Consider the following 24,621-nt stretch of genomic DNA (forward strand, 5'->3'; position numbering starts at 1 on the left):
GGGTATTTGACCTTTGACCTTGTACGTCACCAATCAATCTAAGACACGAGTTTTCACGGTGAGGCACCTACCCAGCAAGTTTGAACGTGATCGGACGTACAGTCTAGGAGGAGTTCACGGCACACTTATCCGCATAATTTAGGCCAATTTGACTTTTGACCTCAATTGACCTTTAAACCTGCCACCCTCAACACTTAACTCTGTCCTATTTTAAAATTCGTCTCTTCATTCTCTACATATCGACTTTCTCCTACATGTTGACAAGCCAGAAATGGCCAAAAAGGCAAGTTGTAGGTTTATTGAACTCTTGAATTTTGACGTCATCACAGATCTATCACACGTCCAGTAACGAGTTTACATGGTCAGGCACCTATACCCACTAAGTCTGAACTTGATCAGACCTACGAGTACGAGACATACTCTTTCTGCTTACTCACACACATACACACACAAATCTTGTTTTCTATTATATAAGCTACAACCGATGACATTTCCCTTTATTCTATCCCTTTTGTCTGGACAACCGATGACTATTGTTCTCTATTGGTGACAGGAATTTCTTTTGTCCAATGTCACCAGTTGTGAGGCCCACACCCACACGCACACCCACACACTTCCTCACACTTATAATTTGGGGTGAAGTAGGCTACAATATCTTATCTCCTTATACATTACATGTTGGGAGATGAGATAATAATTAACAAGTATATTAATTGATGGATGAAGACTCAGGTGCAAACCTTATTTTGGCCAATCCCTGATCCTGGGAGCAATCATGACTCAATTATTTCACAAATCTAGTCTAGGCAATGCCATTCTAATATAATCAAATTACTTCGTAGATTAGTTACTGATTTAACATTACACGACCCAAAAGTTTTGGTCAAAATGTTTTGGGTACTCCTTAGTCTACGTGCAGCACCTTATTCACCAACGCAGGCTTAGCCATTGGCGTATATCCCTGCCGGGGGCGGGGCGGGTGTGTGAGAATATGGGGTATGTATCCCCAACATTTGGCTAGTGTAGGGGGAATGGCCCATGCATATATGTAATCACCCCCCAATGTTAAAGATATGCCGCGTGTGCCAGAAAGTACATTTTGTCTCCACATGAAAATTGAGGACTTTTAATTAAAATAAAACAAAACAGTGAGCAACTGCTTACCCACTAAAGAGCCTGTGTGAGGGAATGTGTAAAAAAGGGGGCCTGACATTCCGATCGTTGCAGGATCTTTCTTCAGACTGAGGCTGAATGACAATTTACCGTAACCCCCCCCCTTCACCCCCGCCCCACGGCGATCGAGCACGCACATCGCGTGTGGTTCGCCACCCGCTCATCTGAAATTCCGTGGTATACCTCACCCCCCCCCCCCCCTTGCAAGTCAAAAAGTATTCTAACTGCGTTTAGCCATTGGATACCTTCTTCCCAAAATATCGTTCTTCATTGCGAAAAGTTTGTGGAGAAAAGGTTGGTATAGCTTTAAAATTTAGCAAATTTGAAGTGTAGAAAGGTGACCACACCAGGGTATAATTACAACTCAGTGTAAATCCGACCACCGCGAAATTCACCTCCGGTTTGAGACAGATATGGCGTACCAACAACCACCAGATCAAAACTTTCTCTGGGGTGTATTTCAAAAGTACAGCTTAGCGTTTATTTTGAGTATAAATACCATGATTCAAAGTCGTTTTGTCAAGTTTACGTACATTTAGGCTAGGCCTATGCGTACTTAACCATTAACGTAGCCTAGCCTCAGTTAGGCCTGCTGTAACAACATAGTAACAATAACACAGGCTATTCCTACCAACCCCTATTTCATTAAACTAACTTTGTAGAGGTATGTGGAAGTATGCTAGTTATGTAATCATCTATTGTTCTCGTGCCTTGTTGTAATGGCTAGATGGATTGCTGAGGTGGTACTAGAACAGTACACTGTGTGTGGTACAAGGGAAATTACAAGAGAGTTCAGCTCTGACATCGGTTGTGTTGTGTTCTCTTTGACTGTCTCGAGTCTCTCTCTCTCACCCGACCTCTACAATGGAGCATACTTCCACATACCTCTACCCCCGATATGATAGATAGCATGGGGGCATAGGAAACTGAAGAAGTCGGTATTTAAGTTAAGTCTCAATCAACAGGAGTTGGATTTTTTAAGCCTAGCATATATGTAAATTTGCACAATATGAGTTGGGACAATAACAACTTGGTGCCAAACTATAGGCCTACATGTGTTCCCAATCATGCTTTCAACGCAATTCGTATCAAGGCCTACACAGCTTCCAGGGAAATGGCCAAAATATGATGTATCAGTAAAAAAGAAATTAAAATCTTGTATTTTGAGGCACTTTTATGAAATTTTTACCACTTTGCAATTCTCTGGAATGAAACATTATGTATTCTGGGAACATTTGAACTGATGCAGTTCTCAGTTAAATATTTTGAGAGCCCTTATAGAATACCCCGCCACGCAAAAATGCCCCATGAAATCGAGTGGCTACGTCAATATTTCCAAAGGTTTCCCTGGGAGTGGCTATGTTGGCTCTACAGTATCGAGAAGTCTGGCATTATGCAAGTTAAATGTTGAGAAACTTGAAAATAGTTTCTAAGTCCAGAGGTTCCCCGGGTGGCTACACCAGCTCTGACACATCATTGACCCCAAGCTTTCCTACGAGGGTTTAAAGTTATGAAAGTTAAACAAAATAAGTCCAAAAGATTCCCCTTGAGTGGCTACACTGGCTCTGGCGGGTACCTTGTCAAATGCCCTTGCATTATTATAATGAGAACGACCAATGATTGACCCCTATCTTTCCTACGCGAGCTCAACAAGACAGTTTGAAAGTATTTCTAAGTTCCAAAGGTTTTCCCTGGATTGGCAACACTGGCTGCGTCGAGAAGTAGTGTTTTATTATGCAAGTACTGTGTGGGCATTGTGTGTAAGTGTGACCATTTAGCCAGCGATACCGTGGACTCACATGTTGGCGGGGTATTCTATAGTGTCGTCTGTGTCGTCTGGCAAGGGTGTTGTTCAATAACAACTTCCTGACATGGACGTTAAATGGATGTGTGCCGAGAGATTGGCTTCGGTCAGCTTGCGAGTCTACAAGCCTCCATGGCTTCTTTCGCGAGTTCCTGCTTGCGGGAAGATCACATATACATACATACATACATACATACATAGTTGTACCATCTATTGTTGACTGCCTCTCAACTCATTTGTTTCTCTTTTATTTAAAGGGTTGACAAAGATAGAAGTGGTGCAATATCAGCAAACGAACTCCAACAAGCTTTATCAAATGGTAAGCAACAACTACATAATGTGTGTCATTTCTTCATTAATAAGTGCAAGCTTGAATTCCAAACTGAATTTCCTGAGAACATGTATAGTTGCAGCATTGTTACAAATGTGGGATTCTACATCCAGGACACAATATTTTAGCCAGGGATGCAAAATCTTCATATTGCTTGCGTCCGGCGGACGCAAACTTTTCTCATTTGAGAAATAAACCCCAAGTACACACTCAAAACATGCAAAACATAGCAAATTTTTCAATGAACATCTTTCTCTCTTTCTTAATAAACCTTAACTTCTTCTGAAAAGAATCAACATTTCTTCCAAACGCAAGGTATCGGGTTAACAACATTTCCATTAAAGAGATATTTGTAGAAAATAATGCATTTTTCAAATTTCCTGTGATTTGATTGTCTAATAGTCCTTTGCCAATTCTCTAGAAATATTCTTGCATCTGTAGTGTTCAATGAACACAGAGTATGCAGCTACTTGTAACGTTACATTCCCTTGTGTAGAGTTAGCGAAGTTTGTCCTCTAGGCTACAGTATCATATGTGTGCACTTAAATATCATAACGTTAGGCCTGGTTGTCACATACGTACGTTTTGACATGTGCTCATGGTACGAAGATGCACTTGAATTGTCTCTGAGATTATCACGTAATATTTGAATCATTGTTTTTATCAGAAAATGTTATGAGTTGTGACAATCTATGAATTTTGTGGGAAAGCTAACATATCTGATACTGAAAGGGATTATTCATCTTGCAGTGTGTTTGTTCTCTCCGCATTTAGAATTGCTAATTGTAAAATGTTCATTCATACCAGAATAATTTCTTTGTTGCAAACTTGCGTAAATTTTCGCGGTCAGTTTGACCACACATGCTTTCAGTCAATATCCTGGATTCCTGGTGCAATGTTCGTGTCTAAGCTGCTGTACTTCATGCATCATCAAAAGTAGCTATTGAAGTGTTTTTGTTTTTATAATGGACACTACTATTTGGCCTAATTTTCATCGTGCATACATCACAGGTTGCTCATTGTGACTGGACTTTGATGAGTTGCAAATGGGCTTAGCTTGTCGTTAGATATATCACGTGATACTTTGTAGGAGGAACAAAAATGACAGTGTATTGATATGGAAGATGTCTTATTTCAACATCCCAGATGAAAGAACCAAATAAATTAGCATGAATTGAACATCAGATAATGTAGAACCATTAAAAGAAGCAAATAATGTAATGTGAGTTGAAGAAGCAAATCCTGTAGGAAGGATTGAATAAGCAAATCCTGTGGGAAGGATTGAACAAGCAAATCCTGTAGGAAGGATTGAACATGCAAATAATGTACAGTAAGAAGGATTGAACAAGCAAATAATGTAGAACCATTAAAACAAGCAAATAATGTAATGTGAGTTGAAGAAGCAAATCCTGTAGGAAGGATTGAATAAGCAAATCCTGTGGGAAGGATTGAACAAGCAAATCCTGTAGGAAGGATTGAATAAACAAATAATGTCAGATGGATTGAACAAGCAATAATGTAAGATGGATTGAACAACAAATCCTGTAGGAAGGATTGAACAAGCAAATCCTGTAGGAAGGATTGAACAAGCAAATCCTGTAGGAAGGATTGAACAAGCAAATCCTGTAGGAAGGATTGAACAAGCAAATCCTGTAGGAAGGATTGAACAAGCAAATCCTGTAGGAAGGATTGAACAAGCAAATCCTGTAGGAAGGATTGAACAAGCAAATCCTGTAGGAAGGATTGAACAAGCAAATCCTGTAGGAAGGATTAAACAAGCAAATCCTGTAGGAAGGATTGAACAAGCAAATCCTGTAGGAAGGATTGGACAAGCAAATCCTGTAGGAAGGATTGAACTAGCAAATAATGTTACAGTGTACAATAGATTGAACAAGCAGATACTGTAAAATAGCGTGAAGAACCAAATCATATTGAGTTGATTGGTTTTTTATTAAGTAGATTTGGTGGGACCAGAAAATAGCACCAATATTGTTTATTTTAATTAGATAAGCCGACCAGATGCATGTAGTCAGTGAGCATCTCTCACGATATTAACATCAGTTATCTTTTATTATATTTCATCGAATTAATTTGATAAAATTGTCCAACCATTCCAACAGGCACATGGACAACTTTTAATCCCGAGACAATCAGGCTGATGATTGTCATGTTCGACAGATCCCAAACGGGGACGATCAACTTCCAGGAGTTTGGCAGCCTCTGGAAGTACATCACAGATTGGCAGGGCACGTTTCGAAGCTACGATAGAGACAACTCGGGATCAATTGATAAGAACGAACTCAAAACAGCTCTTACAAGCTTTGGTAAATTACACTTGAAACCTTTTGGAAAGTATGACTCATATCATGTTAACTTGTTTGTGGCATTGTTTAGAACATCCTGGCTGGCTTAACCCCAAACAGGAAGTAGTCAAGTATCAAGAGATGTAACTTGCCACTACAGATCACCAGTTCTACATTGTGTGAATAGTGTCAGCTTGATGTGAAGATGCACATAACTCTACGGAAGCATAACTTGACTCGCAACAAACTTACCAGACATGAAATGATTTCATGCGGTTCATTTACAAACATAAGGGGAGGGAGGTGGAAAGTTCCTATCATGGTGTGATCTGCTTCTCAGAAGGATTACTTCATCAGTCATGCCATGCAAGAATGTGATTTCTCTGAACATGACTTTAAGTCAGTGATTGACACCTACTTTCAAAGTTCCTTGCATAGTATGGAACTAAAGTTTTATCTGTGATACTAACACATCTGTATTTGGGTCAGTATATACAGTAATATAGAGATATGAGACACCTTCGTGTACCAATACCCACACAAAGGCCACTTATATGTATTTTTAAATGTTACTCCCCCATAGAGGCACCTGCCTAATCCCTTCCCCCCTCCCAAACTTTCTTCCAAACAGCTATCATTTTCTAGCACTCGGAGGCAAAGTCTTACACACATTTTTAGTGTAATGTGAACCGATAATGTCCTTGACTTCATTGTACCATCAAGTATATCTTGCCTGTAAGTGTGTTGCCTTTCTTCATTGGTTCAAGATTAAACATAAGCCATTTCTTTCATTCTATCCTAGGCTACAGATTATCAGATCGTTTCTATGACATACTAATCCGCAAGTTTGACAGGAGCGGCAGGGGTACAGTAGCTTTTGATGACTTCATCCAGTGTTGTGTGGTCATTCAGGTACAGTAGATTCTTACTAGTTAATCACTTAGTTTCCAGTGCTGTGTGGTCATTCAGGTACAATATAATCATACTAGTTTATAACTTAGTTTCCAGTAAAGTGTGGTGATTCAGGTACAATATAATCATACTAGTTTATAACTTAGTTTCCAGTGATGTGTGGTGATTCAGGTACAATATAATCATACTAGTTTATAACTTAGTTTCCAGTGCTGTGTGGTCATTCAGGTACAATATAATCATACTAGTTAACTTAGTTTTTATGTAATTTGAAAATATGTATTATAGGTTCCATGTTACCTCACAAAGAAGGAGAAATATTGGTAATGTGATAGCAGATTTCTGAAGGTCATTCTATGAACAGAAAACAATGTTGGGTGGGCTCATGATCACTGTAGAAATGGTAACCATAGAAATAACATTAGTACATGGTTGATAATGGACCCTCACTGTTACTACAGACGTGGTACATGCTCTTCCAGCACTGTGGGAAAGTTCAAAAGTACTTGTTATAGCCCCATGGGAGAAAAACATGGTAGAAGGATGTGATAGCAGTAAAACAGTAGACTTGATATGTGCTGGGTTAGAATAGCCCAATTACTCTGAGGTTGTAATATTACTGTTGTAGACACAGAAATCAAGGTAGGAGGGGTGGGGGAATGGGGGAGAAGGGACTGTTACTCAGGGTGGTTAACTTATCCTACCATGACACAGATATAGTCATAGGTTTTTGCCTTCAAACAATCAGTTGGAAGTCAGAAGGATATACAGTTCAAAGTTTGAAAATGGACACACTAGGATTCTTAAAGCACCAATTATATAAAAAATTGTTCCATGAAAACGTTCACATTTCAGACATGGACGGAAGACTTCCTATCGTAAAACTCTGCATAGAGAGTCAGTAGAGATTATCAAGCCATGAAAATGACCCTGGATATTTGAGAAATCTAGGAAAACTTAACCCCCAGGAGTTGGAGCACACAAAGAATAGAGTAGAATAATATTAGAAAATTAAGCATCCACAAACCTTAAGTGCAACTATCTATCTCTATGAACACTATGTCTTTGTTTTGATTGGCTGATTTATTTTTATCATGTAGAACAAACATGTAGAAGAAAGTATCTTTTTTGTGGATGTCAAAGGTCTTTTGAGGTCAGTTGTAACCAGTGCACACATGATGACAGGATGAACATATAAATACTTTGTACAGTACAGTATGTGGATCTAACTTAGTCAGAGAAGTAACACTATATTTAGATATGATGCCGTAGGCTCAGTTATCCTTTGCAATCTTGCTGGTGTGTGTGGGTGTGCGTGGGTATGTGTGGGTGTGTGTGGATGTGACGGCTAGTTGTAAACACGGTTTCTCAACAGCTACAAGTTGAGTCACTTCATGCTTGGTATATAGATGTCCCATGATGACCTGGTGTGCTCTATTGTTTGTTGTTCCCATCTCTTGAGTACTCATGAGTGGGTGGGCCTTTACATGAAATTCTGAATGATGTCAATATTTCAACCTTATGTCTGATTTAGTTCATTCTTGGTATGGGGATGTAACTACATAGTAAGTGCATGCTCTTTGCAACAACAATTTACCTCATTAAGATATGGGTGTGTGGGGTTTAATGGGAATTTGGCAAAAGCAGGTTGTAAACACGATATCTCAACAAACACTGGTCGAATCAATGTCATACTTGGTACCTGTGGGTAGATCCAGCTTTTGAAATTGGTAGAGGTCAAAGGCCACATGAGATGGACAGGTGTCAAAGCCTGAAACCTTTTAAACATAACTCTGAAATTAAAGCTACAATTAATCTGTGAAATCTCCAATGCTATGATTTTCCTTTTATGAACATAGTTTGGTAAAATTCAGTTCAGTTTATTTTGTAAAGGGTCTCTATAGGACTTTAGAAAATTACAATCATCCAGTAAATGAAGTCTGCTTCTGAATGTTGCTTTAAACATGAACTGGAACTTTCTTATCAGTTTTAACCTTCTGAGTAAATCAAGGGGTCAATAGGTTATCTTAAATTATGCAAAAATTGCCTCAAGGGGTCAACAAGTTACAGTATCTCAAATGGGCTCAAAATTGGCCATTTTCTCTGTGATTTATACTACATGACTTTTGAATTGGCAGTAGGCTGTGAAAATATTTGACAGTGTATTTAAGCAATGTCATGTAACTCTCATTCAGTATTAACAAGTATTACAGGGATGTTTTGTAGCAGAAGTCATATGCTAGCTCAAAATTGGTAAAAGGAAAAAAAAAAAATTCACACATCTATGTGTCAATATTTCACCTAGGAAGACTGTTCTTTCTGCATATTCAAACATTTTGGAATAAAAATTCTATACCATAAAATCAGTGATTGAAATGGTTGATGCCCACAAGGGAGTGCTTGCAAATAAGAGCTGGAAATATCTGATCTTTTTTGGCTCTCACTTAATCCTTGGCCAAATTTAGCTCACTTGCTCTACATTAGTCAGATAGTCGTTTTGAATTTTGAGCACATTGTATGGCAAGGAATCACAAAGCCAACTGGCTTTCTGGTTATAAATACTATGATACTAAACATACTTTTCAACACAAAACTAATTCCTGGTACCTTTCTTCATATGTTGCCACATTAATCTATAGATACAGTAATCCCTCTTCATTTTGGTGTGCACTAGTTTGTGAATATTGAAATGTATGGCTTCCGACACTATGAATATGTTTGGACATCAGAACCACTAAATGTGTTCTTGTTTTGCTTGTCAACAGAGGTCAAAGTACCATAAGTCTAAAAGTATACTGTAGCTATTATTAGATGAAACTCAAACTTGATTTATTAGGTCCACCTTAGTGGGTAGAATAACCCTATTGTTGTGAGGGTCAGACTCAGTTCAACAGAGATGAACATACCTTCAAAAACAAACCTAATTGTATGAATGTCTAGGTCAATCTTACCGCAAGACCATTGCCTTTATCTCTTGGTATCAACCACGTTCAAAATGTAAAGTTGTTGAGTTGTGTGTTACATTAATGCTATGAAGGGAACATGAAATCAATAAACCTGTTAGCTTTCTGGTTCCACTAATATTTGTATATTATAAATTTCTTTCACAGACTTTAACAAATTCTTTCAAGAGTATGGATACCAATCGAAATGGGTGGATTACGATCGGTTACGAGCAGTTTCTGACCATGGTCTTTAGTATCAAAAGCTAAAGCTAGTTTTAGTTAATCTACTCTGACAGTACATATGCCTTAGTTGTAAAGGGATATAAATATATCATACACAGAGTTTCTTTTTTTAACATAACTATGTATATTCAGTAGCTAATCAATTGTCTAATGTCTGAAGTTGTTAAATTCAGTCTGTTTTAATAATGTTTTGGGTGAGGTTCCTCCATATATGGTGGCCTTCCAGGTACAGCAGCTGCGCCAGGCATCCTACTAGTTAAGTGTTTTGATCTCCTATACTTATGAAGGAGTGCTTGATCAATCGTTCACTGTTCTGGTGAACAGATGCCTATATGTGGCAGACATATATGTAGATTCTTAGCAAGAAGCAATCAATTAAAGGCATTGAAGACTCGCCCCAAACCCTGTGCGGACATCTGAAAAAGTTAACTTTCTGTTGCTTGCAAGTTACGTTTTGTTCGTGTCGCTACAAAATGCAGACAGTAATGAAACGTGATAACTTGTTATCTTTAGCTGGACCTGAGATGTCCATCGCTGTATCGTTTATACTGTACACTGTGCTGTGGGTATTGAACCCAGCTGTGTGTACTGACTGTACACTAGTGTCTAATTACTGACGGTAGCAAGCTGTGTGTGTGTATTTTCTGGGATCGATGGTGGTGTCTAACACTTCTGTTATATCTCATTTGAAACTAGATCAGATTACCGGCATTAGACGTTTCTTTTTGCGCGAGTCTTCAAACCCTTTAAAGTGATTTACATGACCTACCAGACTCCCACTATTTGTAGATATGTTCAAGAGATATTAATATCAGGATATCAATTACAGCTAGGAGGGAGAAGGCAAAACATGTGCACCTCCAAGTTACAGACAAGTGTGCTAAAGGAGGAAATTAATATGTGTTTGTGTGAGCCACTGTGCGTGAGGTATGGGATTGGGTGGACCCACTTCTTAAATTGGAGAGAAGGCTTGATATTTATTAGGTGCCTGTCCTCAGTTCTTGCTTTATCAATCATAACATAAGTTCAATATTCAAAAGTGCTTGTATAATGGCATTTATGTATATGATGAATATGTTCTGTCATTTGCATTGAATGTCTGGTTCTTGCATGTAATATTGATACAACTAGTAATATGTTAGATTGTATTAAGTTATGTTAAGGAATAATAGGATGAGGCAGGAGTTGTTTAGTAAGGAAACACCTGGTAATGATGTTGGCTCTGATAGTCAGAGTAGGACAAGCCTGATCGAGCAAAATAATTTTTTAATCAAATAACTGTTATTATTTTTGTTTTCATTTTTTGTAATAATTGTAAGGGTAGAGGCAGACATGCCAAATATTCAAAATGGAAGCTTTAGTACTTACTTATTTAGAAAAATACTGGGAGGCTGCTCCAGATCTGGCAAACCCATCCTTCCGGGATGAGACATTAGCTTAGAAAAAGGAAAAAATTCTTCCCGGTTGGCTGGGCTGTTCCCCGGAAGAGAACTGTTCTGCCAGAGTTTGACTCACAAGTCCTCTAGCCATCGGGTGCCTAAACAATGTTGGCTCTATAACCTTCTACAATAATTATATTTAGGTCAACTGATAAAACTGAATCTTTTGATTGGTTGTATAGAACTCAAACAGTGACTGGTCAGCCAATGAAGATGGCATTATGCATGTTATTAATAGTACCAGACAGCAGTGAATACAATGTTAGCCTGCATCCAGGAATTAGTCATAATCAGTGGCCCATTTCAAACAAGGTCAAGGTATGAGAACTGACCATAAAGTCTTCTAGTTCTGCATTGTAGTTTCATGTCTTGGATAATGTAAATAGTGCCTTGGAATGGATCCTTGTACCATGGTGCCTTGCTCTCTGTACAGTAACTACTGTTGTGTTGGTGCTAATTGCCTGGCAGCTGAATTAAATAGTGATGTAATGCCCAATATTCATCTAACACAACTTGTCTATACCGGTCACAGTATAAAGAACACAACATTCACTGTTCATGTTGCAGTGAGAAACACTGGTTCAAAGTGATCAGTATTCACATTTTGTAGGATATAGATACTTTGAAGCAATGGTGAATGACATGGTAGTCCTTTGGAAGAAATCTGAAGAAAGCTATTATGAATAACTTACCCTGAACATGTAAATACAGTAATCTTCTGGTCACTCAGTCATTTCCCTGTACTCAATTTGCCTCCCAATGTTGTCTAATGCTTGAAATACCAAACAACTAAGTTCCTAGGATAGAACAGTATGCCAATGATTTTGCAATATCATTAAAGCTGCTGCAAGACCCTTAATTTACAGAGAGTAATAGAAGAGGTGGAGTATTAATAGGTATACTAATGGTGCTCTATCATGTGACCAACGGCTATTAAGCTAGGCTATAGTGAGAGCGCGAGATGTATGCATGCCTTTTAACACAAGGTAATAAAGCATAGAGGTCGTATCTGTATGGCACCATATTTGAGTGGGAGATTACTACCGATACAAAACAATTTGTCTTGTACATGGCTGTTTCAGCCGCAACACGATTTAAAAATAAGACACTGTGGCTTGAGAGAACTGAAAAAAAAAAATGAGATTTTGTGAATATGAACTTTGTGGGCCAGGTTGGAGAGAAACATGCCTGATAGGAATGGAGCATGTTTTAAGAGCTTGCTATCATATGGCATCAACTTATATACTGGGTCACTGTAAGGTCAACCTGATAAGTATGGACATGTGTGTATGTTATTCATTCAGCAGATTACAAAGACTGAGGTGCCTGCTTCTTACTGGTCAGCCTTACTGGTCATGCCTTACTGGTCATGCCTTTGTCTTCTTCTTTGTGAGGGTGGGACTCTTTTATTTCCACCCAGTTCCTGAATGATCCAAACACTGTCTTCCCAGACTGCTGGGTGAATAGCCTGCACCTTATCTTTATGTGTTTATTGCAATATATCTATTTGTGTATTTGAAGAGTAATCTATTTTATCAATTTTTGATGGTCAAGATAATAAACTTATTTGCTTCTTTGTAACTTACCTGTAGCATGTGGTTATTCAGTGTGTAAGGGTAGCCTTCACAACTGACAACATCAAGACCATTGTGTCTTTGATATATGAGCAGTCTCCCCAAAGTGGTTATTATTTGAGCTTATCACAAGAGGACATCCACAAGGTATCCGGTTTGGGATTTTACAGTTTCTGAGCTTTGAAGTAAAAGTTGCTCTGATCACAGTGTCCAGGTTTGGGTCCTAGCATATCGAAGGTCAAGATTATCAAATGTGAAATTGTATCTGAATGAATATCCATTTGTGAGTTTATTGCCTTTATCGATCCTTGTGTCCAGAACACTATGGATACAGTAGCTGGGCTGCTCCAACTAACACTTAGTGCAGGATTAACACACTCATGTTTTTTGTGTTGTATATAATCCTTACAATGTTGGGTTGCTTCATGTGGGTATTTTGTACTTTATATTTCATTGTAATGTGTAAAGTAGTAAGATTAATGTGACAGTCTGTTCTGTACTTGAATAGCTTGTATATGGTTATCTATTCATACTAAATATGTCTTTATAATGTTGATAACATTTATCATTCCTGCTAAGAAACAGAGAAGAACATTAAAAACAGTGTCAGATCATTGTGATAATCATGTGTACTCAATCATTTGTGACATCAAATTTGTAAACCATCCCCCCCCCCTCCCCTCCCTCCCCCAACCACCACTGCTCCATGCCAGTCAGTAACAAGAGATCCCAGTACAGACATGCTGGTGCTTCAAATTATATTGTTTGGAAATTTGTTATAAAGTCAGAACGATCTTTCTTTTATTGTGGTTGAGATTTGAGGGAAAGTGCCATTATACTCATTGTATCACCACTTTTAAATAATGAATCAGACATGACACAACTATAACATAACCTATGCCCCTCACAGTGTTATGCCCCTCACAGTGTTATGCCCCTCACAGTGTTATGCAAAGTGAACACAAAGGTACTGTCAAGATATGTTTAATATGAACTTTATTCCTGTGATTGGTTAATAGTAAAGTTAATTCCACTGTAGGAATCTCCTGTGATTGGTTGATAGTAAAGTTTGTTCCACTGTGTAGGAAGCTCTTATTGGTTAATAGTAAAGTTTCTTCCACTGTGTAGCAAACACCTCTTACTGGTTAATAGTCAGTTTCTTTCACTGTGTAGGAATCACCTCTTATTGATTAATAGTAAAGTTTCTTTTACTGCGTAGGAATCTCCTGTGATAGGTTAATAGTCAAGTTTCTTCCACTGTAGCAATCACCTCTTACTGGTTAATAGTAAAGTTTTTTTTCACTGTGTAGGAATCTCCTCATATTGGTTAATAATAAAGTTTATTCCACTGCAACAATATCCTCTTATTACAATCACTAATGTTTATGCTATCGACTTGAAACTATTTAAGCTTTTGAGATCGCTTCTTACCAATCAAATAAATAGATCAATAAAATGTAAACAGAAGGTGTACGAAACCTAGCCACACAAAAAAGAGAAAAGAGAAAACAAAATAACAATCAGCTATAAGACAACCTTCTGACAGTGGCTGGGAAATATTTATTGTTAAATTCAAAGTTTATTAGATAAATTCTATTATGACAAATTATTAATAAATAAAAAGAATAACAATATTTTGAAAATAGTCCATGCTGCTGGACCTCTACAATCATTAATCATATGAAATGTGCTACGTCATGAGTGACAGAGACATGAACCTACTTGAGCATGATCCACAAACAAAACCCATTAGAACTAACAGTGAGGAATAGCTTTGAGATCAACATGATCGCTTCTTACCAAACAAATAAATAGATAAATAAATTGTAAAAAAGAAGGTGTACTAAACCTAGCCGCCAAAAAAACCCAAGGAGAAAAGTTAATAAGTATCGGCAATGAGACAACTTTACTGACAGTGGCTGGGAAAGGCAGTGAACATCTCAAACTGGTCAGGCCAGGAAAGAACAGAGCCAATATTCTGTTAACAATTATATAGCAGTGACAGCTCCGGATTACTGGTCAGGCCAGGCCCAGTTAAGTGAGAGCCAATGTTCTGTTAAAATAATATAGCAGTGAACAGCTCTGGATTACTGGTCAGGTCAGGCTCAGTTAAGTGAGAGCCAATTTTCTCTTAACAATAATATAGCATTGGACAGCTCTGGATTACTGGTCAGGTCAGGCCCAGTTAAGTGAGAGCCAATGTTCTGTTAACAGTAATATAGCATTGGACAGCTCTGGATTACTGGTCAGGTCAGGCCCAGTTAAGTGAGAGCCAATGGTCTGTTAACAATACTATAGCAGTGAACAGCTATGTATTACTGGTCAGGTCAGGCTCAGTTAAGTGAGAGCCAATGTTCTGTTAACAATAATATAGCAGTGAACAGCTCTGGATTACTGGTCAGGCCCAGTTAACTGAGATCCAATGTTCTGTTAACAATAATATAGCAGTGAACAACACTGGATTTCTGGTCAGGTCAGGTCACTAAAACAGAGATACCCTGAAAGATTTGACTGACAAAGTATACTTAAGATACTTTTTAGAGTACTATAACTTACATGGGTGCTTCCAATATGTTTTCCGCTAAAGACTAGACGATAATATAACTTTCTCAGCTTTCATACTCTTCGTAATTTTAATGTATCATCTCAGTGCATTCCCGGTGAGCTGATCAAACCCTTTGCCCTCCTTCTGAAATGGTATCTACTAGTAGAATCATCTCACTTATAGCTATTTTCTTGGTCTGATGCATCATGAAAGTGATTGGTTCTCGTGCTAACGGCTGATATCTGATATATTGATAATTTAGTTTAGAATTTACTAATGATCTTCTGATTAAACCCTATCCCCTCCTGCTGTAATGGCATCTACTATTGGAAACATTTCACATATTGATGCCTTCTTATTCTGACAAAAATGGTCATTCCACAATCCCGGTCTCACAAAGTTTGTGTTTAGACAGTGCTCGGCTTTTCCCCAGTTGTTTGGTTCTCTTTGTCGCCACTTTTCGAAGGACCAAGGCTCTCCCGTGACCCACTCCCAGTGAGTTTCTTTAATGAGAAAAACAAACAAAAACAAAGAAACAAGTTGTCTAGCCTGAAATAAATTAATATAAAAACAAGTATAGAAATTACTGTAAAATTCAATCACTTAGCACGGCGAAGCTCTGGCTTTCTCCAGTTCATCACACAAAGATTCACGCCACTCCGAAGATGAAGGCGTTGGACTAATGATGGAGTTATTCGGTTATCACATCACCTCTAGTGCTACAATGGCGTGTGGATTTCAGTCCGGATATATTTCAACAATATTAAAATTAGTTCCGCAGTTTGATCATATTAATCATCGCATCATATAGATCATGATGAAATACCTTCACATTGCAAAGGAAATGGCTTCATGTGAGATGTAGCTGCCACACTCATTTTTCAGGCCAAATAACGGGAGAGTCCTCTCCCCCTCTGGACGACCAAAATGTAACATGGATACCTTACCAAAGTTATTAATCGTATAGCAGTGGCGGACTGGCCACACGAACATTTGGGCAATGCCCGGTGGGTCGGTGGGCCGGTGGGCTGGGGAAAATTACAGCCCATTTGCACAGTAGTTAATAGAATACAGACTGGCTGTATAGAAATTTATTTTTAACTGTGGGAATCAGCTCATGAAATCACCACGTTAGTTAGTCTGTTAGTTGATAACAAAAGAACGTGCTATTGGCAACCCGTCCGTGCTCATGGATTTTATTTAGGTTTTTTTTATATTTTTTATCAAGCAGATTGTCACAAAATGCTTGAAAAACTAAATAAAATCCAGTCTAAAACATATTTTTGTCTATTTTGTTTACGTTTTCCTCATTTTAATCACGTGTTGCTTCTGGAATATTATTTTTGGGTCATTTTTAAAGGATTATTGTAACCTACAAAATCGAGAAATATAGCACCATTTTGCATCTAGGCATTCCTTACTTCAAAAAATCTCAATGGGGAGGGGGACAACCCTACCCTTAGACTCGTCCCCAGGACGGCGATCACTATGTAAGTAGCATATCAATATATAATCGCCCGGTCTAGGTGGAAAATGCCCGGGCCGGTTTTAAGACCGAGTCCGCCCCTGTCGTATAGTGTATGTATATAAAGACCATGGCAGGATAACTCACCGTTAAATTGATCTCTGGTCCCGCCAATCCATGTCTTTACGCCACCTGTGATAGGACCCGCTATAAATTCATTCTTTTCCGGGGTTGTGATCGTAGCCAGATGACCTATAAGGCCTCCATCAGCCTTACATCGTTCGGTAGCATCCTTCCAATTAAGGTGATCACTAATGAACTTGTAACAGGCGAACTCGACTTCCAAGTACTCCCAGTCGAAAGGGCACACTGTAACGAGTGTGAAAGGTAGTGTCAGCTGTCAACGGAGCTTAACATGGTTAATGTGTTAATTAGTTAATGAGTGTTAATGAGTCCAGAATTATGGAGTCATTTTTTAGAGACATTTACCATTGTCTGATGTTTGTAACATATATATAGTAGAGAGCTCGGGAAACAATGATTAACACATTGGTCCAACTCCCAGCTTCGTATCTCCTATGTTATGTTGAGATATCAAATATTGAAACTTATATGCCTATACACATTAGTTAAATGTGTGTACTATACAATCCTTCGTTCGGTCATACATATACAAATAATATGCATGCATGCCATACACCAAAACGTGCAGGTTTTCGAAGAAGGTTTTAAGGACGTTTTGTTTGGCTCCCGACCTAAGTTAGACTAATTCTGAAGGAAGAAAATCAGTGTGTGATAATTCTTAAAAACTACGTTCGAAATTAACAAACACCTTTCTTCAAATAGGGAGAAAGACACAACTTATGTTTCGCCGTATTAGATTGGATTTAAGACAATATGATGGTGTTTGCACAGTAAGGGGGGGGGGTGAGGGGGGGGGGTTGTGACGGAAGAAACTTGAAACTTACGCTTCGTATAGTCATCAAGCTGTCACGTCATAATATGCATGTTGTCGGTGAAGTAATATAACTTAAATATAATATGCAACTATGAACTATAACCTAAATATATAAAGATTTGTGTCTGCTCGCGCATAATCAGAAACTAGCTTTGCCCCGCATAGAATCGATTGTGCCTTGTAAGCTATAAGCATACATGAGAATTGAGATCAGAAGAGGAAATGTCAAGCGATTAAAAATCTGTTCAGTATATAAACAAGCAACCAATTTAAATGTCATATGCAGCCTGTTGTTATGTCTCTAGGTCATTAACGGATATTTGATACCCGGTGCTCTGAGTAATAATATAAAGTACATACCACATAGTCATAACAAGGATATACAAGGTAATAGAACTACAACACGTAGCCTACGTGAACTAATTTCTGGTTACCAGGTGACAAAGTAAGAAGGGGAAAAACAACGTTCAGGACAAATATCAGTAGGTTCGTTACTTGAAAATGGTTTCCGATATGTTTTTCTTCCATTTATAAAATTCGCACGTGGAGTTTAGTAAATATACGGTATTTTCCCCTTTCTTCATTTTTAACGCTAGGCCTATATCACGTGTTCTCATTCGATCCATCATGGAGCCACGTGTACGTCAATAGAGAAGCCCGAGTACAGTGGTTGCACACTAGACTTGGCTTCCTGATCATGAAAACGGTAGTCTAACGTCGTACATGCAAATTATTATGTTAAAACTTACACGTATAGCTACGTCTGTTGTGAAGAAGATGTATTTAGACTTGTGGGTATAATGTCCTTACTGTTGATAGTCCTTTTGAAAGAAGAGTAACAATGCCGGGGCACTTTTCTGTGGTACCAGTCTTACAGAATCACAATCATTTGTCAACTAGATTAAATTTACTTATTTTGCTCTATTACGTTGGAGGGGTTGTTAACGATGTAAAATCAGTGGCGGAGATCCATACAGTCAGGGGGTGGATGCCCCCCCCCCCCCTGACGGACTCAAATGGACTGCTGGCGCTCTGTTCAGCTCTTTACCACTTTTTACTTATTCGCGATTATTGACTTTTTTATTGCGCTCTCATCTACCTATTGACATTTGTCACATTTTGTTGGTGTAATTTGGCGATGACACCTATTTATTCTTCGTTTATCTGCAAATTAGCCAGGCCCGGAAAGGGTTGTTTCCGGCGATCCAAGGAGTATCTTTACTCAAAAAAATTCTGTACGCTACATGCCAACCCGTGGTGGCGGTCCGCTTACATAGTGTCGAAAGCGCCACTACAGACCATTTTCGCCCCTCCTGACCAATACCCCTAGCTCCGCCACTTTGTAAAATATGGGATGTACAGGGAAAGAAGGGATTCAAATACCACAGTCTCAACGACGAACGACGAATGGTTGTTTTGATGTATCTACCAGTGAACACAAGTACCATAGCATGATATTTTGCCAGGAATAATAGCTCGATGTGGTACAGTTAATTACCCCATGTAGCCTTGACTTTGCGATGAACGACTTATGTATGTCTGATTGGGTACGTGGAGAGTCAATCAATCCAGCATGGAATTGTCCACGAATGAAGAATGGTTGTTGCGGATGAGGTATATCGGTGTCCAAGTGGTTGGGTTCTATACTATATTTTCACTTACTAACTTGAACGTCTTCACTTGGAACGTCAATTTCTTTGCCATCAACTTTAAATACCCATCTGCCTGGTATACCAATATTGCTTGTTTCATCCACAAAAAGTACATCGATTGTGCCGGATACATTCATCATATAACCATTGATACCGTCTCCGTAGTTGAAACCAATCTGGAGAGAGTCGAAAGAATACAATATAAATGCTGGACTCATGCAACATCTGGCAAGTCCGAAATGACCCTACTCAGATACTGTTTAGCAAAATGTTTGAACCAGGCGCGTAGCGAAGGGGGCAACCGCCCCCTCCCCCCCCCATGAGCAATTGTTGTGTGTATGTTTTTATGATATCGCTAGTAAGTTGAAAATAGAAAATGCTTAGATGCAACTGACTAGGCCTGGGAAGTGCCATTTCCAGCGATCTGGGAGGCATTGTCGCCCAAAATTTTCTTGAACGCTTCGCGCCAACTTATGGTGGCGCTTCGCTTAGATAGTTTCCAGTGCCGAATCTACGGCTCTACGCATGCGCCTGGTTTGACCAACTATTATACATTACTTACCTTGAAATCATTAAGAATATCATAAGGGCAAACAGTATGATCTTCATATGTAATACACCGACTTTCGAAAACTAGAACATTAATTATACTGTTAGCCCAACTGGGATACAATATATGATATGAGCACTGAATGGCTGTCTATAACCACCAAATATAGCTGGAAGTTTTTGTGAAGGTGAAATCTCATGTATACAGATATGGTATTATCAAGATTTGGTGGGCTGTAGTATGTTAACTGAATCAGGAGAACCCCACGTGACCACCGACCTAAGATCAATGACATCACCATTGACCAATCATCTTCTGATCATTGTGGCTACAGGTAAAATCACATCACACCAAAAGCCTAAAAGAAGTAGGCTTTTTCACGACTGTCCCTGTTTTGACCTCTGTTGACCTCAAATTTAAATACAACTTTTATGACCCATCATCTTACTAACCACTATTACCAAGTTAGATCAAAATCTATAACGAACCCTTGGAGGTGTGGGATTTTATGTGAATGTCACTACTTTGTCCTCTCTTGACCACGGATGACCTTTGACCTTAATATAAATTACAAATATGACCCATTATCTGCTATTCACTCTGACCTAGTTTTAAACTCAATCATAAACCACATATGAGTAGGCTTTTGCGCGATTTCAATGTTTTGTTCTCACATGACCTCAAAATGAAATTTAACCTACTTTATGTTGATCAACATATCAGTTACAAATTGACATTGATTTTAGTGAGAAACAAATGTCCTTTCATTTAGAAAAATTAGTCACAATGTGCAACCATAAAAATAAAACATTTTGCCTGGTTGTGGCTCTGTAACATCAGGAATTGGCGGCCCTGATCTGACTCAAGTATCAAAAATCTTGTAAACATGATATCTCAATTTAGGAAACATGGATACTTTTCATACTTGGCATGTGAATGCGTTATATTGAAAATAAAGACGCAATTGTTTTTAGTAGAGGTCAAAGGTCATCTGGGTCAGCGGTCAACCTCTGAAAACCTTTAAACATGATATATCTGAAGTTAGGAATCGTGGATACTTCTCATACTTGCTTTCTTGATGTATCACATTGAGAATACAAGATCATATATTGCTTTGGTGGAGGTGTGTATTGCCACATGCAGTAGACTGACTTGTATCTATCATGCCATAGTGTATTAATTGTACATCAAACTAGTGGTTCGGGACATTTATATTATAAAAAACTATTTCTGGTGAACAAGCAGAAGTCTAGTTGCAATGAGATCCTCGAAACCTCCATGCATGTTTACATTGTGGTTAATTTCATAAAATATTAAAACAGTGTCAACAACAACATTATAACGTAAGCCAGGGTGGCGGCGAAATTCATCTTGCGGGCCGGACAGAGAAAATTTATAGCCATTTCGTGGGTAAGTGACACTGTAGAAACTTCATATTCCCATGAAGAGTATGGAATATTAAATTGTACGTGAAATAGTACGTGAAATAGAAAACCCGTAAGCTCTACGGGCGCAGTGTCTATCTGCTATGTCAGTTGAGATATCCTCTGGCAAGTATATAGGCCCCGCTATACTATATTATATAACAAGCTGTATAGGGGTTTGTAATCTTCCCGGCGGTAGAAAAAATCGACCGTGGGCCGCGCACTTTCTCTAGCTGTGGTATACGCGTTCGCAGAGATGTTCGAATAATGATATAAGGCATTGAGAAGGTATATCACGTAACCCATTCAAGGAATGACCATTCGGGAGTGACGTGTAGGAAGTTACGCACTTAATGCCCTATTAATAGGCCACTAACCCTTATATCAGACACAGCATGGGCACGAACTTCTCGAGAGTGGGGAGCGGTTTCATGGAGAGCGACGATTGCTATGGTGATTAATAACTTCCGGTGTATGTCACCTCCCGTTGATCATTACAATTAGAAAAGAACATTACGGTCAACCATAAACTGTACGAGGTTAACGCACTGAGTTGCTGCACAAGAGTCCCTGCAACCATCGTTTTATATTGGAACAGAAATAACTTTCATTTCTTAGTTTCTTGTGTTCATATAAAGATGATTAGAATCTTAAGAACTAATCTTTTGCTTTCCAATATACAAACATAGGCTACATTTGACATTCGACCACAACTGTCTCACTATAATGTAACAGGTGCACACTGCATTTCAGCATCTTTTGTTACTGTTAACTGGGCATATTTCTATCTATTTCGGGGGGTTTAAATGTTACTTTGGAGAAGTTGTAGAAAAGCCCTCCCCTTATCCAAACATTGCGTCATTAGTAATGATTGGCTGCTTTATAGGCTCAATATGAGTCCATATTTAAGAAGGGTGGAGATTAACAACACGGGGGAGCTAATCTTACGAAACATAAAATGAAGCCTGCCGTGATTCGTAAGGGAAGAATTCCATTATATATCTACTTACAATGCTAATTGATTCTAGTGATGTTTGTTGCTTTGGCTAAAATAATCAACCGATGATTATCGAACTTCCCACGACTAGGAATTGAATACTCTATACTGTCATGGTACAAAGCACCCGATACTCATAGCTAGATAGTACACTAACTACTGTTCATGGCAGTTTTTTCTCACTGCAAATTTAAATTTTAAAATTTAAAATTTAATGTTAAAATTCAAAATTTAAAATACAAAAAATACAAAATACAAAATTTTTTTTTTTTTTTTTTTTAAATTGCTGCAAATTTTCACCTGTCGGACTCGTAGTTCAACGTATAACAGCTTTGCAGTAATTACTGTGCCACCTGTAACACATTTTACCAAGTTGCGAACACAGCGCAGTAGTTACTGATGCACGGTTGTGGAACATGAACAGTATAGTTACTGTACTAGCTATGAGTATCGGGTGCACCGTATGAATCGATAAGTACGGAAGCGTAGAAGGGACATTGCATTGACGCGTTACCAACTTGACAAAACGACAATTATCTGCAAATTGACGAGTTGACGAGATGGTAGCGTGACAAAAATCAGAAAATTGACGTTTTGACGAGATAACGGATCTCGTCAATGCAGCAATTTTCTGCAAATTGACGAGTTGCACACTTACTACCATCTCGACAAAACGACAAAATTCAAACTAGAGCACCAATGGTGCAGAAGCTCATACCTTTTCGAGCTTAAAAATGTAGGGCCCACAAAACTTTATGGCCCATCAAATTTCAGGCCATTTTTCAGATTCCACCAATTTTGGGTCCATGAGGGATAACCCCCCCCCCCCTCCGTTAGCAGAATCCTGGCCACACCATTGGCTATAATTCCTATTTTTCCCCCTTTAAATCCTATTTTACCCACTCTCTCAAACAATACCACTGACCAACCCTATTAAACTTTCTCCCCTTTACCTGAGCAGACCTGAAGCACTCCTTGCCAAAATTTTGGCTGGCTGCCTACATACCTCAGGCTCAAAGACTCTTAAGAATCGGCAAGTGCTGATTGGCTATAGGGCTCTCATGCTTACAGTTCAACAGTTAATAACAACTCCCAGTCCTGCTTTAATTCCACTAACAGCCTCTGCAGAGCTTAACCACAAATGTAAACAAACACTGCAGAGACTGGGAGACAAATTAAAGGAGCTTTGGCAAAAGGTGAAGGCTCAGATTTTTTTAAACAATGGGGATTAATTGTAATTAATTAACTTTTGACCAAAAATTATTAGGCATCACCTTATTCATACACAATCCAACAATCATCAGTTCAACTTTGAATATGATCCATCAAAATCTTGAGAAGATTGAGATATTTGAAAATATTACAAAGAATGACCCCCGATGACCCCCTAAATGACATTTGACCTCAATTTTCCGAACACACCTCGTAACTCTCATCCCGAGGAACGTTGTGACCAAGTTTCATTATAACTGGCCATACACTGTACGAACAGAAGCAATCTGAAAATAAAGGGCCGCGGCCCGGGCCACAAAAGACCCCTAGTTGATCTTTGATCTCAAATTCATGAACACCCTGAAGGTAAAACTTCCATAGTACTATCGTGACAAACCCCCAACATTGTACCATGGAATCTGTAGGAGAGGAAGCATTTTGCGTATTTCCACAAAATGGCCCATTACGGCCCACAGGTGACCTTTGACCCCAAATTTCGGACCATCTCTGATGGCCCTATACCCAATGGTCCTTGTGTCCAAGTTTCATGAAATTCCATCAAACACTGTGCGAGTGGGAGCGGTTTTACCAATTGTTGACGGATAGAGTGATAGAATGATAGAGTGATAGACGCCGCACTGTAACAATAGCTCACACCAGCATGCTGGTATGAGCTAAAAATTGTCGTTTTGACGAGATAACGGATCTCGTCAATGCAGCAATTTTCTGCAAATTGACGAGTTGCACACTTACTACCATCTCGACAAGTTGACAAAATTCAGAAAATTGACGTTTTGACGAGATAACGGATCTCGTCAAAGCAGCAATTTTCTGCAAATTGACGAGTTGCACACTTACTACCATCTCGACAGGTTGACAAAATTCAGAAAATTGACGTTTTGACGCGATAACGGATCTCGTCAATGCAGCAATTTTCTGCAAATTGACGAGTTGCACACTTACTACCATCTCGACAAAACGACAAAATTCAGAAAATTGACGTTTTGACGAGATAACGGATCTCGTCAATGCAGCAATTTTCTGCAAATTGACGAGCTGCACACTTACTACAATCTCGACAAAACGACAAAATT

At 38.7% G+C, this 24,621-nt stretch overlaps 2 protein-coding genes across 2 annotated transcripts in view; one reads left to right on the top strand and one right to left on the bottom strand.

Annotated features, from left to right (window-relative positions):
• The first annotated feature begins 1,484 nt into the window (after window positions 1-1,484).
• Window positions 1,485-13,347, top strand: LOC139962209 (programmed cell death protein 6-like). The gene is made up of 5 exons (XM_071962210.1): window positions 1,485-1,639; window positions 3,235-3,296; window positions 5,429-5,632; window positions 6,414-6,523; window positions 9,634-13,347. Exons 1-5 carry the CDS (start codon window positions 1,587-1,589, stop codon window positions 9,733-9,735), a joined length of 531 nt encoding a protein of 176 aa, XP_071818311.1. The 5' UTR covers window positions 1,485-1,586; the 3' UTR covers window positions 9,736-13,347.
• A 902-nt stretch (window positions 13,348-14,249) lies between these two features.
• Window positions 14,250-24,621, bottom strand: part of LOC139962203 (sushi, nidogen and EGF-like domain-containing protein 1) — a 54,918-nt gene continuing 44,546 nt past the window's right edge. The window contains exons 5-7 of the mRNA XM_071962199.1: window positions 19,355-19,520; window positions 16,882-17,103; window positions 14,250-15,772 (exon numbers count right to left, since the gene is read on the bottom strand). Coding sequence (XP_071818300.1) covers window positions 15,558-15,772; window positions 16,882-17,103; window positions 19,355-19,520 — 603 coding nt within the window. The 3' untranslated portion in view covers window positions 14,250-15,557. The remainder of the gene's footprint in view (window positions 15,773-16,881; window positions 17,104-19,354; window positions 19,521-24,621) is intronic.

The sequence above is a fragment of the Apostichopus japonicus genome, chromosome 3, assembly GCF_037975245.1.
Source record: "Apostichopus japonicus isolate 1M-3 chromosome 3, ASM3797524v1, whole genome shotgun sequence".
Taxonomy (NCBI): Eukaryota; Metazoa; Echinodermata; class Holothuroidea; order Aspidochirotida; family Stichopodidae; genus Apostichopus; species Apostichopus japonicus.

Coding starts and splice junctions, on each gene's coding strand:
- LOC139962209 (XM_071962210.1), top strand. CDS start 1,587: ATGGCGTACCAACAACCACCAGATCAAAACTTTCTCTGGGGTGTATTT. Junction 1,640..3,234: donor CTCTGGGGTGTATTTCAAAA/GTACAGCTTAGC, acceptor TTTTATTTAAAG/GGTTGACAAAGATAGAAGTG. Junction 6,524..9,633: donor AGTGTTGTGTGGTCATTCAG/GTACAGTAGATT, acceptor TTTCTTTCACAG/ACTTTAACAAATTCTTTCAA.